Source organism: Alternaria triticimaculans, assembly GCF_023758025.1.
Source record: "Alternaria triticimaculans strain BMP 0046 chromosome Unknown scaffold_23, whole genome shotgun sequence".
NCBI classification, from domain to species: domain Eukaryota; kingdom Fungi; phylum Ascomycota; class Dothideomycetes; order Pleosporales; family Pleosporaceae; genus Alternaria; species Alternaria triticimaculans.
In genome coordinates this window covers 62,848-77,484 of record NW_026055980.1, presented here as the reverse complement: position 1 = coordinate 77,484, position 14,637 = coordinate 62,848, and the positions used below count along the sequence as shown (strand labels likewise).

General features: G+C 51.8%; 5 protein-coding genes across 5 annotated transcripts; 4 read left to right on the top strand and 1 right to left on the bottom strand.

Annotated features, from left to right (window-relative positions):
• Window positions 1-329: 329 nt before the first annotated feature.
• Window positions 330-3,297, top strand: J4E78_009744 (uncharacterized protein; the record flags this gene model as incomplete). The annotated part of the gene is made up of 3 exons (XM_049370332.1): window positions 330-1,059; window positions 1,108-1,300; window positions 2,427-3,297. 3 exons carry the CDS (start codon window positions 330-332, stop codon window positions 3,295-3,297), a joined length of 1,794 nt encoding a protein of 597 aa, XP_049217882.1.
• Window positions 3,298-4,012: 715 nt separating this feature from the next.
• On the top strand, window positions 4,013-5,706 carry J4E78_009743 (uncharacterized protein; the record flags this gene model as incomplete). The annotated part of the gene is made up of 3 exons (XM_049370331.1): window positions 4,013-4,306; window positions 4,357-4,434; window positions 4,486-5,706. The coding sequence occupies 3 exons, from the start codon at window positions 4,013-4,015 to the stop codon at window positions 5,704-5,706; spliced, it is 1,593 nt and encodes a 530-aa protein (XP_049217881.1).
• A 693-nt stretch (window positions 5,707-6,399) lies between these two features.
• On the top strand, window positions 6,400-7,886 carry J4E78_009742 (uncharacterized protein; the record flags this gene model as incomplete). Its single annotated transcript, XM_049370330.1, has 2 exons — window positions 6,400-6,839; window positions 7,457-7,886. 2 exons carry the CDS (start codon window positions 6,400-6,402, stop codon window positions 7,884-7,886), a joined length of 870 nt encoding a protein of 289 aa, XP_049217880.1.
• Window positions 7,887-8,317: 431 nt separating this feature from the next.
• J4E78_009741 (uncharacterized protein) lies at window positions 8,318-10,302 on the bottom strand (the record flags this gene model as incomplete). The annotated part of the gene is made up of 2 exons (XM_049370329.1): window positions 8,318-10,204; window positions 10,252-10,302. 2 exons carry the CDS (start codon window positions 10,300-10,302, stop codon window positions 8,318-8,320), a joined length of 1,938 nt encoding a protein of 645 aa, XP_049217879.1.
• A 1,407-nt stretch (window positions 10,303-11,709) lies between these two features.
• J4E78_009740 (uncharacterized protein) lies at window positions 11,710-13,437 on the top strand (the record flags this gene model as incomplete). The annotated part of the gene is made up of 1 exon (XM_049370328.1): window positions 11,710-13,437. The coding sequence occupies one exon, from the start codon at window positions 11,710-11,712 to the stop codon at window positions 13,435-13,437; it is 1,728 nt and encodes a 575-aa protein (XP_049217878.1).
• Between the last annotated feature and the right edge of the window lie 1,200 nt (window positions 13,438-14,637).

The following is a 14,637-nucleotide window of genomic DNA, read 5'->3' as shown; positions in this document are numbered from 1 at the left end:
GCGCGTTGCTTACGCATGGTCAAGCTTTGGGAAGCTTTCTGTGCTGAGTAAGATGCGAGGTCTGCGGGGTCGCTACCAGATCTACGACCGTACCAAGATCTCATCTCATGTCACGCGAATTCCCGGTTCGCTACTTCATCGCCATCTTGATGCATAATGTGAACGCGAGAAACAATGAAGATAGGCAAAGGCTGGAATGTATCGCGTCGGCTCAGAATGACTCATTTTGACCAACCCTCTTTGGGCCAGATAAGGCGCACCTTTATATCGAGAACGAGCCGCGAACATCTTCCATGATGTCTTTTCCTTGATCCGCTTAGAATAACACCATGTCGCAACGAACAAGAGATACCACGCTCGCCAGCGGTTTCACAAAGACGATACATAAGAAACCGACCGCCGCCTTAGACCCAGCTTCCAACAAATTACCAAAGCCGCTCAACGTCCTCATAATCGGTGCATCTCGCGGCATTGGAGCCGGAATTGCATACGCATATGCACAAGCGGGTGCCGCGTCTCTCATCTTAGCAGCAAGGTCATCTTCAGCCCAAGAGCTAGCAGCAGTCGCAAAACAAGCTCAAATCCTCAATTCTTCGACATCGGTCAAGAGCCTGAAAGTCGATATAACATCCAATGAAAGCGTTGCGCAACTTGCGAGGAACGTGAAAGAAGAAGTGGAAAGGCTGGACGTTGTGATCGTCAATTCGGGGTACTCAGGACCGGTAGTGTTGAAAGTCGACCAAGGCAATCCGCAAGATTTCCAAGATGTGTTCGATGTCAACGTGCAAGGCACATATCTCGTTGCGCATCATTTTATTCCGCTGCTGAAGGAGAGTGATGGCGCGAAGACGTTTATCGCAATCAACTCCTTTGCAGCATGCATCACCAACGGCCACATTGCGAATACTGCGTATTGCATCTCGAAATTTGCGCAGGCACGTCTTGTTGAGTTTTTATCAGAGCAGTATGGTCCGGATGGTATACTAGCAGTTGCTGTGCATCCTGGGGCTGTGAATACTGAGATGGCGGATAAGACTACGCCTGACAGCTTCCGTTCTTGTGAGTGCATCGCTGCATGATTGTGGTATTCTTTTGCTGACTTTGTAGATCTCACAGATGATGTTGGTCTTGGTGGCGCGTTTTGCGTGTGGTTGAGCAGTGAGAAGCGGATGTGGTTGAATGGCCGGTTACTGGGTGCGACGTGGGATGTTGACGAGTTGCTGGAGAAGAAAGCCCAGATAGAGGAGCAAGACTTGCTCAAGTTTGGCTATAGGGTTGGTGATGCTTCGGCCGTCAGAAAGTAAATATGAAACTGAACCTACAATAGGCTACATCCTGTTTTCGGGCGTTGCCTCCCAGTCTCTTTCCCGATCTACCAACTAATGACGTTGCCTCGATCATACAAACACGATCTTCTGTAAGCAGCAGGAAGCACGTCTCGCAAGTGCTGAGAACTGTAGTTGCCCGAGTCTGAGCCCAGCGAAGCCTTCCGTAAACTGGTGCCGACAACGCGCACTTCTACAAAGGGGCCTAGCGTGGTCTGGTCTGTGCACAAGTGGCTGTGACCGTGAGTACGTCGTGCAACCCGATCGGTAGGTATTGTCGCAAAGCTATTGTACACAATAGCGACACCGAATGTCCACTTTACTCGACGTGAAGAAGCCTCGCGAGAGTAGGTTGTTGATCACCACTAATACGTAGATCAGGACAGGCGTAAACACACGCCTAATTAGTTGCTTTCGCAGTAGAATGCTTACAATCTAATCTATATAGATCTCTATTATTTAGAATTTAACGTTACCTAAGTATATATTTAATTTAGATTCTATATAATCTAATAACAGCTCTAATAACCTAGCTTCTACCTATAATAATTACTCTCTACTTTAAGTAGTGCTTTATAGAATTACTACTTAAGTAAGTAACTAAAGTAATTTTAGTAAAAAAGAGAATTATATTAATTTTTTAGAAGTTTTAATATTTATTACGTAACTTAAATCTACTTATATAAAAATATAATACTTATATAAAAAGGTAATATTTAGATCTAACTAATTAGAGTAGAGCTTTAATTCTCTAATAGAAAGTTATACTTTTTAGCTTTTTTTGCCTTTATAGCTTAACTAATTAGTAAGCATTCTACGCTTAGATACTTCGCTTATTTCTTGCTTGTATTCTTACTGCGAAAGCAATAAATAGCTCTTTTGCTGCTTATTAACTACACTTCCCCCTCTATCGCTAATATTAGAAGATAGAGATGGCTTCTCTAAATTTCTCTACAGCTAACCTTTCGACTTTGCGCGGGTCTACGCGAGCAGTGGAGGGGCTAGCAGGCCAATCCACACACCACAGCGACTGATTGAACTTTGCTAACAGTACTCTTCTCTTCGCCTAAACAGTTTAGCACATCTTACTAACTTGTATAGCATCAAGATCTCTTTCAAATTAGTCTTATACGTTAGAAGAGCAATTCTTACTCTCAAGCAGAACAACACAATAGCGGAGCTCAAGCTCAGATCCAGAGACCTTCTAGAGATTAATGCCCATACTACTATAGACCTCGCCTGTCAAGATCCTGTCGCGATGCCAGAGGGACGTGCGGATCTACCACATCTCCGCCCTCTGCAGTTCCGGGCAATGAAAGAGATGCAACAAAACTGTCCATTCTTTTTCGACATTCACTGGGGTAGCGCAGTCCAAACCATTCCTCTCGACAACGCGCTGAAGTTCATGCGCCCCCTTCTTAAATGCTGGACTAACAAGTGGGAAGGAAGCGCCGTTCGTCTCGATCTTCTACACACCCTGCGCCAGAACGCGCACAACATCAAGCCAGTGACCCGCGTCATTTGCTTCGATCTCGGTCCTCTCTTTCCTGGATCGACGGGTGAGCGGGGCTTCATCCAACATCTCGCAGCTATGGATGTTGCCCGAACTCTAGCGCAGATACAGGGAAACATCGTCACCCTCTTTGTTCAAGACGTACGATACACACCGGCTTGCAAGACTCTACTGACAGATCATGAGCCACTCCTCAACTTCGCTAACTCCACTGTTGCGCAGGGCTTCGATCTCGTCAACGATTACTCATTCATCATCCATCTCAACTCTAAGGCTGTTATCCTCGAGCCAGCAATACAGATTGCTAGGCCTGCTGGACCTGCAGGCATCTGGTTCTTCCTGGAATTGAGAACGTTGAAGAGAAGTGGAATGGAAAGTAGCAAGAGGGACCTCTGCCTCTGCGGTACGTCCGAGGGTCAGCGGTGGAGAGCGAGTACAGGGAGAAATGCGAAGTGGTGAAGGTAGATGGACGAAGCTGGTTCAGTGCTCCTAAGCATTCTGGAGTCAACGCACCTTCACAGGCTGAGCTGATGATCAGGAAGCAGTAGGCCATTGCTTCTTGGATGAGGGATGCGAGGTTTGGCCGGGATGGACAATGACAAGCCACAAACGCTTGTGCTCGCGGCTTGTTCACATTGCCATCATATAAGACATGTGACTAAAGCTCCTCAATCCTAGAACTATCAAGATCGATACTGACACCCTTTGAAGCTCGCAAGCTTCACTTTGCTCTATATATAGGCAACGATATGGCAATGCGAATTCATCATAGTAACTCTACCTTCACCATCTTTTCGCATGGTATACGTATATACCACGATAAAGTAGCGCGGCATTTCTGCCAAGACTCCACCACAAACCGGAACGCCCACGACCTTCCGCCTAAATACGATTCACTTCAGCTGCAACAGATGCTATGGCTGCGTCTCCTCGGACCACGACGATTAGCAGCGCCACAGTCATTCACCAAGCGAAGGGATTCATCACATGATGGATTCAGCGGCCCCCTAGGTGTATATAAACTCAGGCCAGGCGCCCGATGAAAGACCTTAACGCCCATCGACCCGCTCAACCACTTCAATCAGACTCTTGTAACTTTACACCTGCTATTAAAGTCTTTACCAGCAGAGCGCGCTCGACACGACTTCTCACTTCACACGACCACCGCTTCACAATGTCCTCCTCATTCAGCCACCCAACGATGGTACCTCTGCAGAGGGTCGGCGACACGGTCGCCCATGGAACCGTAGGACTTGCTACCAAGGCTGACCTTGACGCGGTCAAAGCAAGCATCGACCAGCTCAAGACTGAGCAACAGGAGATAAAGTCCTTGCTCATCCAACTCCTGCAAGGCCGCGCACCCGCGCATCATGCTGCACCAGATCGTGAAACTTCAACGGTCCCTACGTGTGGTCTCAAAGTCAGTGAAGATTCTGCAACAAATGATCCATCTGAGACGCAGACCGACGTAGAGCTCCGTCACTCTAGCTTGTAGGGTTCCTTGCTGATTAGATCTAGTTTGTCAAACCTCAAGGAAATGTGGAAGATGGGCATGCAGCGCCCGTAGCCTCCGCGTCCGAAGAGCAAGACGCATCGGTTAGTTAGGCTCCGTAGTCTTCATGACTCGTTCGTTAGTAACAACTTCAGCGTTCCCATCAGCATGCCAACACTACATCCGTTACCGAAGTGCCAGTCCAAGCAACAGCTATCAATACCGCCCCGACCCCGGCTGTGCTGTCATCGACGCCAGTAAAACCTAGCGTGTCTACGCTTAACGAAGAGACGGTCTCAGCCCAGGCCGCTGCTCAAGCTGAAGAAGACGCACTGTCGGATGAGGAGTTGAGGGAACTTCGGCCGCTACGTCAGCAATCGACACGTCTTCTCTGCATCAATGAAGACTTTCGCTTTAAGACTTTAGTCGGCTTGTACTGCGCTCTCAAGTCGAGGAACCCAGCTCAATCGTCATCCCGGACCCGCCTCCCTGAGAGCCAGTTGATCACTATGGCGCGCCATGCAGAATTCGACATTCTTCGAGGCATAGATCGAAGGGTCATAAGGAGGCAATTGGCTTCGGTCCCATCGCTCATACTCAATGAGTACTCAACTGGTCGGCAGGAGATGTGGAGCAATATCAAGTATAGCAGCAACTTCTCCAAGCTGATCCATAGACATCAGCGGTCTGTGCGTGAGGCCTTGAGGCAGAGTAGAAGAGTCACCCGGTCGCAATCTCCTCAGCAGATAGGAGCTTTCGTCAAAGTTCCTCGTGGCCGTGCTGGATACCGCTATCGATCCGCGTCAAGGTCTTCGAGCGCTGACCGTGGCGGCAATGCACCGGTGACAAGTGACAGCGATTTCTCCTTCCCGAGAGCTCGCACACAAATCCCCTCCTCGATGGCACCTGGCACGCTCGTGGCGTATAGCGACATGCTTATGGACGCTGATTTGGCCCTCCTCAAAGAGCCCACGTCAGCCAAGCCATATAATATCAAGCTCGCCAACGATCTTCGCAGCGGCACACTCGTCGAGTTTTACGACAAGCTCGTACAGGCCAACAGCCTGGTATCCTACCTCAAACACGACGAAGCCCTTCAGCATGCGCTTGTCGAAGTCTACCAAAGCATGGGTACAGCGCCGTTCTGGAAAGATTACCTACCGCTTGATACCCAGGAGCTCTTCAGACTAACGAAGCAAGTCGAAGATGATGTTTTCGGCCGCCTGATGATGGATGTGCGGGGTGGGAAGCTCGATGTGTCTCACGAAAATGCGTACATACGACTAACGGCGAGGTACCGTCCGGGAACCGATGCCATGGGCCTCAAAAGTTTTGCAGCTATGGCTTCGAAATTTCTCGACCGTATGGAGACTTAGGGTGCAGAGTCTTTTCTTCGGATGCGCGGCACGCTACGGAGATAGCGTGAGCGCCGCACTCTAAGAAAGACCTGTTACCCAGGCGGGAGGGTAGAACGGCCAGCGAATGGAAAAAATGAAACGGATGTAACGCCGCTAGTCATAGCGAGAAGGAAGTCATGCAGCAAGCGAATGGCGGAGCTCTCGGGTTCGACGCAAGAGCGGATGTTGGCAACGTCTCGACGCGCGACGGGGTTGGCGAGAACAAGTACGAGTGTTTAGATTGACGGGATTTAAAGCGCAAGATGTGCAGATATAGCGGGAGATATCTTCAATGAGACATCTCATATGGTCGATGAGGCTATACAGAATGATTGGAATAGAGAAGCTGTATGACAGCCTGCTGAGCGCAGGCGCTAGCACATATCGCAATGAAGGAATGCCACTTGCAGAATTTCGATAAAGCGTTCAAACCAATGCGCACGTGCGCGTTCCAATAGTGCAATATGTGAGGCGCGTTGGTAGAAAGGGATGGGAAGTCGCGTCGGACCAACGCGCACCACAGCAGTCGCGCTATGACGTATGCCAAACCAAACCAACAGCCTCAACATCTTTCTCTTTCAACTACACGACAACGTTTCGCATCATATTCGCTGCTTTGTATATCAAAATCGCAATCGTTGGAAGACTTTCGACTGATAATATCCCACAACCATGACACCAACCAAAAAACGCCTCGAAAAAGAATACCAAAGCCTCCGCAAAACCCCCGCAGCCGGCTACCACGTCGAACTAAAACACGGCGACATCTTCGAATGGACAGGCACCCTGCACGGCCTCTCCGCCTCCCCCTACGAAGGCGGTACCTTTGCCTTCCACATCCAATTCACCGACGAATACCCAGAGGCCCCACCCAAACTAAACTTCACGACTAAAATCTACCATCCCAACGTTGACGCCCGGACGGGCGTTGTGAGTTGGAAGATGATTGGGGAGGAGTGGCATCATAATAATACGATGGAGAAGGTGTTGATAGGCTTGAGGACGTTGTTGGATCATCCGGAGTTGGAGAGTGCGGTGGAGGTGGGGATTGCGAATGAGTTTGCGAATGAGAGGGGGGTGTTTGAGAAGAGGGCGAGGGAGTGGACGGGGAGGTGTGCTAAGGAAGGGACTGTGTCTACGTGAAGAAAGGGAGGGCGGTGGGTCGTATGGAGGATAGCGAGAGGGGAGAGCTTATTGGATCGCGCCTTTCTTGTGACGAAGCGCATCTTCTTGAAAAATTCCCTCAGATTTGCTGCAATTTTACGGCGACTTCGGAAGATGTCTTGACTGGTGCCTAATTGGTCGTATACCCACTCAATCAGTGTTCTATACCCATCGACATGACAAAACGGCTTGAGTTATGGAAATTGCAGGCATTTTCTGATCGAGATGCTAACAATCAGTAAAAGGCTCGTCAGCTGTGTCGATGCTGGCCCTTTGATTGACTTTCACTGCATCCCAATCACGCAGTAGGTGGCTTTCGTTCCCCTATATACACACGTTGCCACAATGGAGGGCACAGCGCGGGTGACTACCACTGACTCACCGCAACACAGTGACTGAACAGTGCACCAAAGTGTAGCTGTCACACAACAATAAGGTACCGCCATTCATAAGGCGAAGAAGTCTAGTTCCATTAACCACCCCACCGATTCACTCCTTCTTCTCTTCACCGAGTAAAGAGAACAAGTACAGACTCAAACCCACAAAACCTTCACACGCAACCGAGTTTGCTCATCATGGACCAAACCCGCGCAGAGACAATCACCGATTTCTTCCAAACCCTCATGGACCTCAACGTCAAGATCCCCAAACTAGCCCGGGGTATGGAAGTAAAGCTACTAGCTGCATGTATGGATGCGGGTGTGGCACCCTTTTGGGATGACTTCACTGAGCTCTCTCTACCGCAACTCCTCACTCTGGCGAGGAAGATGGAGCACGAAGCGGCGGATATGGTTAACGCTAGAATGCAGGGCAATAATTGGGATGATGAGGATATGAGGGAGCAGAAAATGGAGTACCTCAGGGCTGTAGCAAAGGTTGGGCCTAATTGTACGCCGAAGGGGTTGGAGGAGTTTGCGGAGAGGGCGAGGGGGATTGTGGAGATGGAGAAGATGGAGAGGGATATTGAGAAGGGTATGGCGGGACTTATGGTGTGAGGTGACGGGATGATGATGATGTATACGAAAGAAGGGATGATAGAAGCAAACAAAAGCTTTATCGACACCTGGTGGTGATGAAACGCGAGCACTAGCAGTCCGAATGTGTTGTTCCTGCCAAACGTCAATCCAATGCGATGTGAAGTTGAACAGTGGTGACTTACAGACTAACCTGAATGCGATGAAAGTAGCATCGTTATCAACGACCCAAGCCACTTTGGTCTCAGATCATCAATCCCACTCGCTGTTTGACCATCCAAACACATTCTCCGCACCGCTTACACAGCGATAGTCGTAAGCTGCTCCGCCTCCAAACACAATATTGAGCCAGAGCATTGCTTGCTTTCGGTCCAGAGTTATAACATATCCCAGTTGCACAACACAAGATCGACGGGTTTTGCATCGTAATCACGCCGTCACTGAACAGGCCCTCAAGATGTCAACTGACGATACTCCATGACCGTCTCACGAAAACAGTGAGTAGTCTGTATCAACTGTAAAAAGTGGTTCGCAGCTTCAACATATCGAGTCTCTTGCTCCTGATATGTCAAAGGCGTGTCGACGTACTTTTGCTCAAGGTCGCTCCGCATGCGAGCTTCCAGTCTAGACACAAGATCGGCTACCTCGGCTGGCTGGAAAAGGAGTTCGTCAAGGTTGTGTGTGGCGCTCAGGCTGGAATTCATGGCGTTGATAGCGTTCGTAAGGGCGGAGATGAACGAGCCCTTGATGTCTTGGACTGGTGGTGGAGGAGGACGAGGAAGAGGGTACTGTGTATCAGCAGTATGAGCAGCGCCGCTATCGCCACGCAACCCAAGGGCGTCTGCAACATGTCCCTTCGCAGCCGAGACAAAGTTCCTCAGACGCCGATGGTAGCCCTTCACCTTGTCCACGAACGAGTTGAGTCTGCCGCAATCACGGAGTTCAGACTCAGATTGGCTATCGTACGCTCTTTCGATTGCCGCGTCATCTCGCTTGAAGATTGAGCCCTGCATTGCGGAGTCGATGCGGTGAAGGACTGCGAGTTCGTCTTGATGCACCATATCCATCATTTCTGAAGGCTGTAACCGCTCTTTCTGCGCTGACTTTGCTTTATCGTTCATGCGCTTCGCTTTGCGTAGCATACGACAAAGGAAGTGTCGGCGCTTGTCGACAGACAATCCCTGTAGCAAAAGTGGGGCTTTGAGAGGATTGAGCGCGTCGAACTCTTCCTGGTTGAGCGTCGGATCGGCCCAGCTATCGTGAGCGGTTACGTCGGCCATCTCGACGTCTCTGGAGTACAAGACCTCTTTTACTCTTGCTAGGAAGTGGCTTGTATCGCCCAGGGCGATGAGCTCCATTTGTACTCCGTCTTTGTATTTCTCATCAAGCCACGTGTCTGACGGCGGAGTAGAACGAGATGACACTTCCGTGTCTATGTCGTGGAGAACCTTGGCATCCAGACCGTGCGTCAGCTCGTAAAGCCCGTCCTGATCGAGCAGCATGCCCTGGAAGGGGCTTAATTTGCAGTGCATTCTTTCCACTTCGTCGTGGAAGAACTCTAGTCCTTTTTGACGAAGCTCGTAAGAGATTCCGTCGAGGTAGCCGTGATTCCCTTGCCGTGGCGCTAACTTCATGTCTCCAAGTGAAGTCGACTCCTCAGATGCGTTACCAGGCTGGAAATCGAATACAGCGCCAAGGAAAGGAGAGTTTCCGGATCCTGGAGCGAAATTGGTCTGTACGTCCGGAGCACCATCGAAGTCATAGTCCATGTCGTCCGACTCGGCTGTAGTCGTTGCATTTCTCTCATGGCTGTCATTCCAGTTTAAACCAGTTTTCATCGGAAGTGTGTTGGTCTGCCAGTGGCCAGCGACAGAGCCCGAAGCCACGTTCCGCTTGGCAGCGAGGATGGGTGCAGGCACAGGCACACCCGAGCAGTCACTGACCTTGGAGACGAAACGGCTAATCAGAGCGAAAAAGTCCTGCTTGTCTGATATATGTTCAAGCTCGAACTTGATAGCAGCGGTTAACTCCTTGTACCGATCTTCGGTGATCGCAATGTCCGTGGCGGTGATGTGGTAGTCGATGGCTTTGCTTAGTATGCCCTCGAGCGAGTCCAAAGCCTCGTTGTCGTTGTGGAAAATCTTCTCCATGCGGAAGATGCTGTTCAGGGATGAACCGATGTCTTTGACGCCTTGCTTGCGGACTCGCTTGGGAAGAGTAGAGCCGACGACGTATATGACGGTGGTGCGCTCAATGTTCTTGTCGATGGCGAGGTCGGCGAAGCCGCTGAGCGCTGCTTTGACGTCCGCGAGATCATGGCTCGCTGGGGGTTGTGCAGGCTATGAGATGTTAATCACGAGTCTGGCTATCATAACGTGATACCAACCATCGACGAGCCATACGATGCGCCGCTGGCGAACATGGTAGCAGTGTCCATGGCCTCTATGATGTTAGATCTTGACCCATTGAGTTAATTTTAACGCCTTACAAGACTGCGGTCGACTAGGCTGTGCTCGGAGGTGACAATAGTAGACTGTATATGCGTGTGTGATAAGGAGTGGCAAAGCAGAACCAGTAGGGAGCGATTTGTCTAGCAGAAACTGTGAAGTTCACAGCGAATGAAAGTGTGTGATGGAATAGATCAACCGATAGAAGCGCTGATGGTTCAGGGAACGGAGGTGCGAGAAGTGTGTCTGTGCCAGCGGTGTTGAGCTGGGTAGCAGAGGGGCGATGGTAGTTTACAGCGTTAGAGGCGGCGCAGGATATAGCATTGTTCGACTCGCCAAGACTGCCAGCAAAGCGCGTTGCGGGTCAGCTGCTATTGTAGCTATTGTGGTAGGTCTTCGTGGTAGTGAAAGTGCAAAACGGCTGAGCACCGGCGCAACGTGAGCTGCAGCCGAAGTAGATCTTACAATGTTCTGCTGAACCGTTTGCACATGCTCATCCCAAGGTCACCAGTATGAGCACTTATTCATGACAGTGGTACGATTGGCATGATCTTCTTAGAGTTCGAATTTCTTGGCGCTCTCTGCGCGAGATATCACAGCCCTCCGTCCAGGTGTTTGCTTCCTGCATCATCCGTAGTATGTACAATCGCTGTGCCCGGTATCGACCCCATTGCTTGTCATGTCATCCACACCCCTCTGGATGCTCATCAAATGCTCAGTGATCCCAAGGGTGCTTCCAGCCGAGAAGCGCGGGTCCGTCCTTCTTCGCGCGGTACATCAACTGCCATTGTTAGCGCTATGCCACCTTCAACCTGGTCGCTTCACGTACGAAGAACCACATGGATGCGCCGAGGCCAGTAGCCATGAATCGGTAAAGCGGTCGGACTGGGTGGATGTGGATAGGGTGGTTCGGGTGCGGCGCATATTTGGGCGGACCCATGCGGGCTCGTGTGGATTGCATGATGTTTGTGAGCCTGGCAAGGTATCAGTATCGTGAGACGTCTTCCGAGGGTAGTAAGGCATCGAACCTGGTTGCTATGGGGTGCAATGGCCTGTTGACGTCTTCGTGATGGACGTGTGGTTAAGGTCGATCGGAGGCTACGCTAGCGTGCGGCGCCAAGGCTGTGCCATCAACCGTGGATCGCGTTCTTTGCTCCTTCACCAACGATAATGTCTTCGCCTATTATCATGCCCGCACAATAGCTTCTGCTTTGCAACTCCCATCCATGGCAGCGCATGCCATCGCGACCACGTAAATCTCGCAACATCACGCCACCGGTTTCGAGAAATAGCCCGACTCTCCTGCGGACATCTGCGCCGAGGACCACTAGCAGCCGGTACAAAGCGTAGCCGCGAACATTCCATCGCGAACCCAAGCCACCACCACCGCCGCCGACATGGCGAACTCGGCAGGCGCGACGCCATCGCAGACGCTGCAGCGACGCTTCAAAGGATGCAGCAAGATCGGCGAATACGAGATGATGAAGAAGCTGGGAGAGGGCACTTTTGGTGAAGTCCACATGGCGCGACAAAAGGCCACTGGCAGCATCTTTGCGCTGAAGAAGATCTTGATGCACAACGAAAAGGACGGCTTCCCTATTACGGCGCTGCGGGAGATCAAGCTGCTCAAGATGCTATCGCACGACAACGTCCTCAAGTTGGAAGAGATGGCCGTGGAACGACCAAAGACCGAGGGAAGGAAACGCGCCATTCTATACATGGTCACGCCCTACGCCGACCACGATCTATCAGGTCTCCTCGACAACCCCGAAGTCCAGTTCAAGGAGGCACAAATCAAGTGCTACATGCTGCAGCTGTTCAAGGGCCTGCGCTACCTCCACGATAACCACATCCTACATCGAGATATGAAGGCTGCCAATCTTCTTATCAATAACCGCGGACGGCTACAAATAGCGGATTTCGGTCTTGCGCGACACTACGACGAGGCGGTACCACAACGAGGCAGGGGCAACGGCGAGGCGAAGCGCGAATACACTACATTGGTTGTGACTAGGTGGTATCGGCCTCCGGAGCTTCTTCTGCAGCTCAGGAAGTACACCCCGGCTATCGACATGTGGGGTGCCGGCTGTGTGTTTGGAGAAATGTTCAAGCGCAAGCCCATCCTTGCAGGACAGAGCGACATTCACCAAGCCCAGATCATCTTCGAGCTGGTCGGGTCACCAAACGACGACAGCATGCCGGGGTGGCGCGATCTCCCTGGCGCTGAACCCATACGCGCATTCCCCGTCCACACCGGTACCATCGCTCAACGGTTCCGCGAGCTCTCGCCCGTCGGACTATCGCTCATCAAAGACCTCATGAGGCTCGACTGGCGGAAACGAATCAACGCCATCGACGCCATCGACCACCCATACTTCCGAGAGCAGCCACTTCCCATGCGCGAGGAAGACATCCCTACTTTTGCAGATTCACACGAGCTAGATCGACGGAACGCGCGAGGCCAGAAGCAAGCACTACCACCAGCACCACAAGGCGGCACAGTCGGCGGCGGACCAAACGGCGAATGGACCGGCCAAGGCCCACCACCACAATCATGGCAGAACGGCGACCGAAGATACGGCGGCCCACAAGATCGCGGTCCGCCAGGCGTCGACAGAGGCCAAAGAGGAGGCTACGACCGCCGCTACGAACACCGACCTCCACCCCCACCACCAGGTGGTGACCGCAGACCGAACTGGGGCAACGGCGCAGACAGAGGCCACAACGGTCTCCCACCCCCTCCCGCAGACGGCCGTCACCCCCTCCCACCCGTCCCCCGCTACGGCCCCGATGGTGCAGACCGCAGGAGACAACCGCCAGCTACCGCCGGCGGCGACACATATATACCCAGCTACGGCGCAGAAGGCCCCCGCCGTTCCCGCGAACCAGACGATCGACCCCGCCGCGGCTCGCGCGATTCGGGTAACTCGAGAGAAGGATACACAGATGATCGTTCGGACCGCAACCGCGCGTACAGAGATCGACCCGATCGGAATGACGCGAGAGGTTTCGCGAGGGAACGAAGAGACGGACGGACACGATCGCGCAGTCCAGACCGGAGGGACCAAAGACGCGATAACAGAGATAACAGAGAAAGAGACGCGGATATCTACCGTAGACGATAGGTCTGCTACGGATGCAATAATCGACAAGCGCACGACGGGATCTATGCCATTGGTACATGTACTGGTACACGATACGAATAGACACTCGATGAGCGAAACAATACGTGGCAGTTTGAGAGCTTCGCTGTCAAGATGCGTGTGCGTGAGAGGTGGGGTGTTGCGGCTGAACCTGTGGTTTATTAGGATGAAGAACGGGTTGCTGCGGAGATGGGCTTGGGCGTTTCTGGTTGAGCATTTTTATGGCGTATTTGACTTCTTGGCTGGGCGGAGGGGGTTTTATTGGTTCGATTATGGGCATGAATACCAAGTTCTAGTGTATGATAGGATGGACAGACAGACAGACAGAGGGATAGCATAGCACAGGTAGTTTGGGGAGGTAGTGGTAAAGAAACATTGTCACAACACTTTGATGCCTTAGAAACCATGATATCCAGAAGGATCACGACGGCTGGTCTTCCAATCTGTGTTATGTCATGTCAATGCTTGGCAAGTGCTGCAGCTACTGCTGAACAAGCTTCAACGAGGCAGCTGCGCCTTGGATCCTGTCCTCGTTCACCAACACGACCACCACCACCCGCAAGAGCTGGCAGCCCGCAGCGAGTCAATTCCGAAGCGAACTTTCGGCGGTTCAGTTACCATTAATGGCGGCAATCTCAGATGTAATTGGGCGTCATGAACCGCGTCTGGGCAGGTTTGGCGCGTCCTGCATGATGGTGGCACAGCAGGTGTACCCCGCAGACAAGTGAGGGACGGGTGTCCTAGTCGCCTTCCACTATTCTGCCTGGCGTGTTGCCCATCACTCACATCTCTATCGACTTCGACTTTGAGGGTCGTTACGCCGTCTTGCGGATCGTTACGTCGTCTTTGCGGCAACAACCTTCTTCGTTGACCTCTTCGCCGTCTACTACTCCTGAAGCATTCCGTCACAATCCATTCGCGACACTATCGGTGCCTTCCTTGTGTCCTGGGGCTGCGTGCCTCCGCTCTCAGGTCTTTCCACAACGCTCATGCTTCCTAGCTCTGTCGGAACACAACCTTGGAGGATCCTTCACGATGCCTCGGTGTGCTGAGTGCAGTAAAATTGTAGTCCCGAAGTGCGACGGGCAAACCGTGCTCCAAGAGCTTCGAACATGGAATTCCGGACCCGAACTGATTAGGGACGCTGAAACTGGTTGCGACGTGTGTTGCTTCTTCCGGAAT